This window comes from Myotis davidii, unplaced genomic scaffold (genome assembly GCF_000327345.1).
Source record: "Myotis davidii unplaced genomic scaffold, ASM32734v1 scaffold289, whole genome shotgun sequence".
NCBI lineage: Eukaryota > Metazoa > Chordata > Mammalia > Chiroptera > Vespertilionidae > Myotis > Myotis davidii.
In genome coordinates, this window is record NW_006299717.1 from 803228 (window position 1) to 808726 (window position 5499).

General features: G+C 58.6%; 1 protein-coding gene across 1 annotated transcript in view; it reads left to right on the forward strand.

Annotated features, from left to right (window-relative positions):
- KIF6 (kinesin family member 6) overlaps positions 1 to 5499 on the forward strand; it is a 255403-nt gene that overhangs the window by 231675 nt on the left and 18229 nt on the right. The window contains exon 12 of the mRNA XM_015571886.1: positions 4124 to 4208. Within this exon, the coding sequence (XP_015427372.1) occupies positions 4124 to 4208 (85 nt within the window). The remainder of the gene's footprint in view (positions 1 to 4123; positions 4209 to 5499) is intronic.

Genomic DNA, 5499 nt, shown 5'->3' on the forward strand with positions numbered 1-5499 from the left:
GAGGAGGGGCACACAGGAGTCTGGCCTTCCCAGCAAGGGCCCCTGTCCTCCTCGTGCTGCTGGTTCCCAAAGACCTGACACTTCAGAGCAGGGACCGTGTGCGCCCCGTTTGAAGTTTCAGTCACTGTTTGACAGCTCGGGGCTTCCTCCGTGTGTGGCATTCAGACCCACGGCTGCTGGCATGAAACCCTCCCTCCTCGCTTCTGTGTGGCTTTGGAGCCGGCTGCCCTACGGAGTCACAGTGTGACCCAAAGGCCACTCGGGGCTGTGGCCTCCCATGCCCTGTCCCAGCCGGACCCTGTGCCTGAGGGGAGGGCTCCTGTGCCTCCTGTCAGGTGACTGGAGGGCCTGTCCCTGGCCACAGTCCCAGTGGGCATGGAGACACACAGAGCCCGATGCCCTTGGTGCCGCCCCCTCCGCCGCTCAGCGCGTCTGTTCACTTCCTCTGAGTTCCCAGCCCTGCTGGTCTGCAGAGAGGATGGTGAGCCAAGCTCAGGAAGCAGCAGGCCAGCCAGGGGCTGTCTCCTGGTGGGTTACAAAGCATTTCACTAAGCAGACATCACCTTTGGCAAGAGGCCCCTTTGGTTGTCATGACAACGCGGATAGCTTGTGTCTTGGGGGGATACCGTGCCCTCTTTCTGGCTGCCCAAGGTCCCATGCCCCAGCTCTCTCTCCCAGATCCTTTCAGGCCCTCGGCATCCTGGCGCCACCTCACATTAACGATTCTTCACTTTGGAGCAGCTTTGTCTTGCTCAGCAAAGAAACCGCTTGGCCTACATATCAAAGGACTAGATCAAGCTATTCCTCTACTCAAAACCCTCCAGCCTCTGGCCTCTCTCAGAGCCGGCGTCCTTCCCATGACCTACAAGGTGCTTTGTGACTGGGCCTCCTCACTGGCCTCCGCTCCCACCACTCTCCCTCTCCCTGTGTGCGCACGTGCAGTGTGTGGGGTGGCAGAGAACGGGGAATGGGAAGAGGAGCTTTAGGGATCTCTCTGGAGCCCCAAAATCATGGCAGGTAGGAGGGGGTACACTCCCAACATGCTGGCCTTCCCACCGCTCTCCAGATGCACCAGCAGACACACCTCAGGCTCTTTGCACTCACTCCTTTCTCTCTCCTTTGAATTCTGCACGCCCTTCTCTCTCTTCATGCAGGTCCCTGCTCAAATGCCCCTCCTCAGAGAGGCCCCTGCCTCCCGCCTCACGTGGCTGCCCTCCAGCTTTCTCTTTCCCCCTGCGGCAGCTCTCAGCCCCTGGCGTTCCACAGAGACGTGGTTTCTGAGGGTCTATCTGCCTTCCCAGGAGACGGCCCTGGCACAGGAGCGGGCCCGTGCCCACACGCATCAACGTTTGTGATGGGAGTGAGTGAGTGACTAGTCCTGGAGTCAGGGCCTGGCTCTGCTGCATGGCAGCTTGATGGCATTGAGCAAGCCCCCTGTCACCCTGAGCCTCGGTCTCCTTGTCTGGAAAACGGAGGGGATGAGACCTGCCCGCTGGAGTGATGAGAATAAGTGAGGTGGCACAGTGAGTGGGGCCAAGGCATGCCCCACATGGGGTGGCTGACATGGTCTCCTTTCTCATTCAGCTACATTCCGGATGCTCTCCTTGCCCTGGGCTCCCGGACAGCCTCGGGCTTCCAAGGCACCTGTAACTCCCATCTGCCAAGGAGACCCACACGGTGCCCCAGGAGAAGGCAGACAGCCACGGGGGAAGCGGGAGCCCCACTCCTGCCCAGGGCCCTGCACGCACGCTGGGCAGCCTCCCCGGCTCAGCCGCCCCGCCCTCTGCTTTTCACGAGGCCCCTAGAGACTGCCTCAGGGGGGCAGGGGGCTGGCTGAGATGTCCCAGTGCAGCCGAGAGCCCTGCCTCCAGCAGCCTGTCAGGCCGTGTGGCTGCAGGACGCCCAGCCAGTCACCACAGAGCAGGGCCTTCATGAGCTTCTCAGGGGTTCCCAGGTGTGGGCCCCACAGGAGGAAGGAGACCCACAGCTTTTCTTTTTAAGAGGCTGGACGGCACGTTTGCCTGTTTCAGACACTGTTCAGAGAGGAGTGTTCTGTCCACGTCCCATCCTGCCATTGCCCGTTTGTCGGTAAGATACTTTCTCCAGTTTCTCACGTCTGACCTCCTTCAGAGCACAAGGGCCATGAACCCAGGAGGCGCGAGTGCACCCTGTCTGTGGAGTATGAGCAATGCACTGGGGACACAGAGCAGCAGGGCCCGCCCCGGCCTCGGAGGGGCTCCGGCGCCTGTGCTGGGGGCCCGTGGCCGCATGGCCAGGCTGTCTGGCTCCTCAGGGCCCGTCAGGCACACCACGTGGGCGACAGTGGAGTCCGCAGCTCTGGAGTCTGCGGCGTCTGCATCTCCTGTGTTTCAATGAGGAGTCAGACACTGCTCAGTCACTTCAGAAGTCACAGTCGTCACTGGACGCAAGGGAGAGAAAGTGACTGGTGCCTGGAAGACACAGCACAGACTCCTAGTCTGCTTAGCGCATTTATCAATGAGTCCGATGAGGACAGGAGCAGCAGCCCAAGGGGAAAATAAGTCCCTCTCAGCAAGCTAACCCCCCAATAAATGGGGGGTGTTGCATTTGTGATCAAAAGGACAATCACACTGAAATAGGGTGCTTTGACAACCACTCATAAAAATATGAAAATGTTTAGCCCTAGCCGGTTTGGCTCAGTGGATAGGGCATCAGCCTGCGGACCAAATTCATGGTCAGATTCTGGTCAAGAGCATGTACCTCAGTTTGTCTCACATCGATGTTTCTCTCTATCTTTCCCTCTCTCTTCCACTCTCCCTAAAAATCCATGGAAAAATATCCTTGGGTGAGGATAAATAAAATAAAAATATGAACGTGTTAAACTGACCTCAAGCTTCCTAATGGCCAATGACAGCCTGCCAGGGCCGTGACAACGACCAAGCGGCTGGAATACAGTCCCGGGCGCTGCCTGGAATAAACGCCTAGCTCTTTGGAACCAGGTCTGTCCCTTGTCAACTGTGTGACCTCGGGTTATTCACAGCCCTCTCTGAGCCTCCGAATCTAACTGACATGAAATGGCAACGCCTTCCCTGCTCCGTTAGCACTTGACAGACCCCGGCATCCAGAAGGCACTCAGTCAATGGTCATTGTTAGTATTCCCCTGCTATGGAAATAAAGGCGTAAAGCCGGCACAGCCAGGAGAGCCCTGCCCCTTGCAGACCTCGCTGGAGTCTTCTGTCCAGACTCGAGCTCTAGACTTATGATCAGTTAGACAGCTGTCAGTGAGTCCTCGATGAGGGAAGAGCCGGCCTGAGACTAAAGCTCCAAACACACATGGTATTTTGTTGTTGTTGTCGATGTTATTTTTAAGATATTTAAAGAGCCAGCAAATTAGGAGGACATGCTATGCTCTTGCAAAGATCCAAAGTGGAGGTGAAAGAAGTTAGTGTGGTAGCTCTCAGCTCAAGTAAGAGGAAACCGAGCTGACCAGTCAGCGTGGCTCAGTGGTTGAGCATCGACCTAGGAATCAGGAGGTCGCGGTTCGATTCCCGATCAGGGCACATGCCCGGGTTGCGGGCTTGATCCCCAGTGGGGGACACAGCCCTCCCCGCGGCCTGGCCATGCCCCTGGAATGGGCAGGGGATCTGAGAGTGGGTCTCAGCTCTGGGTGCACTGCCTGGGTTAGTCAGGCTTGGGAACCACTGCTTTAGAGGGAAGTCAAAACCAGGAGGCTAGAGAACTGGACCCTTCGGCTGGCACAGGAAAGATGTGGGCCGGTTTAGTGGTGTTTTTCTGGTTTGCACAGGGCTCTGTATCCGAGGATGGGCGATGCTATTTTTCATCCTCCCTGGGGATTCTAGAGGAAATGTGTGAACCTAATAGCAAAAGGACTAGTGGGACGTAAGGAAGAATTCTCCTCCCCTGACGATGTTGGGCAGTGGACGGACGACTGGCTGAGCGGACTCACAGGAGCCTCCGGGGGTCTCCATCGGAGCAGAGGTCCCAGCCAGGGGAGGGGCCGGCCAGGTCCCATCCCAAGGCCCCAGAGGAACTCCCAGAGTCCCCTTTCATCTTGGGGTGCGCCCTAACCCTTTGGCTTCCTTCCTCGTTGAGGTAAACATGAGCATCGCTCTCCCTTCTCCAGGTGTCACAGAGAACATGCCCGCGCCCGCGGTGCCAGACCTGCATGAAGAGAAGCTGCGGTCACAGCTGGAGGAGGAAAAGAGAAGGTGCCCTTTCTTTCTCCTTGTCCCCCCTGCCCCAGCTCAGAGGGCTCCGCAGAGCCCCCCACCCCCCACCACCCCAGCTCAGAGGGCTTCACGGAGGCCCCCAACCCCCCAGCTCAGAGGGCTCCACGGAGGCTGGGGGCTGCCCTGGGCCGGCAGAGAGGCCGTGCCCGCCCAGGCCTGGAGCTTCTCTAGGAAGTGGGTCCAGCTGTTGGGTCCTGAAACAGCTGGAGAGGTGCTGCCTCTGAGCAGGCAGATGTGGTGCATGAACCCCTGGCTGGTGAGGTGGAATGAGGAGCAGGAAGAGTATCAGGAAGGGAGAGCTGGAGGCTGCTGGCACCTCCTCCCCCCTATTCCAGGCTGAGGCTGCGGCTGAGGCTGCAGGAGCAGCCAGCCCTGTCTACTGCTGCCATCTAGGGGAGCCAAGAGATATGACCACGGGGGTCTTCCTTCCACCTGCAGCTTGTCCCACTTCCCTCCTCTGCCTCCTGATCCGTAAGGCGTCCTGAGAACATCAGACCCTCGTGCAGCCATTGAGGGTCCCCAGGTGGTTTCAGTCACAGAGTGAGCACCCCCAAGCACAGAGCCGTGTGGCCATTACCGACACAGCATGTCACAGCGTCTTGCTAACACTCCAGCCGAGCGCCTCAGCCCATCCATTCCTTCATGCATTCAACCAATGTTCGCGGTCTCCTCCCTGCCGTGGAGAGACTTTGGGGAGACCAAACAAGCCACCTCCTTGCCCCCAAAGTGTCACTGTGACACAGGCCACCCCCGGGCTGGTTAGGCATGCACCCCGAGCACACACACCCCACCACCCGACCCTCCTGAGACTTGAGAACAAGATCCCACGCAGCCAATGGGCAGGTCACTCCTACCACATCCTCCTTCCGAAAGCTCGCACTGCCCTGCACTGCCCTCCGGGCCCCGGGTTCACTCCCCTGTTGTCCTCTTTCTCCCTCACTCTGTTTATTTTCTAGTTCCTTTCAATCCTCCCTCTGTGTCTGTGCTGCCCCCGTCCTGTCCCCTTGGTCCCCACTCCCAACCACGGGGTCCTCTCAGAAGTCAGGGTGTCTCTGCAGAGGAATCCTCATCTACTTCCTGTTGGAAAACCTCTGACTCTGTGGCCTGCCCAGCACCCCAGGCGCACGAACAAAAGTAGTGCCACTTTGGGGCCTGGGCAGGAAGGTGAGCCAGCGCAACGGGAGGCCGTGAAGTCTGGTCCTAGAACAGAGAGCCGTCCCCATCCTGGCTGCTCTCCCTCTGAGCTCTGTGTCACAGAGCAAGTTACTGA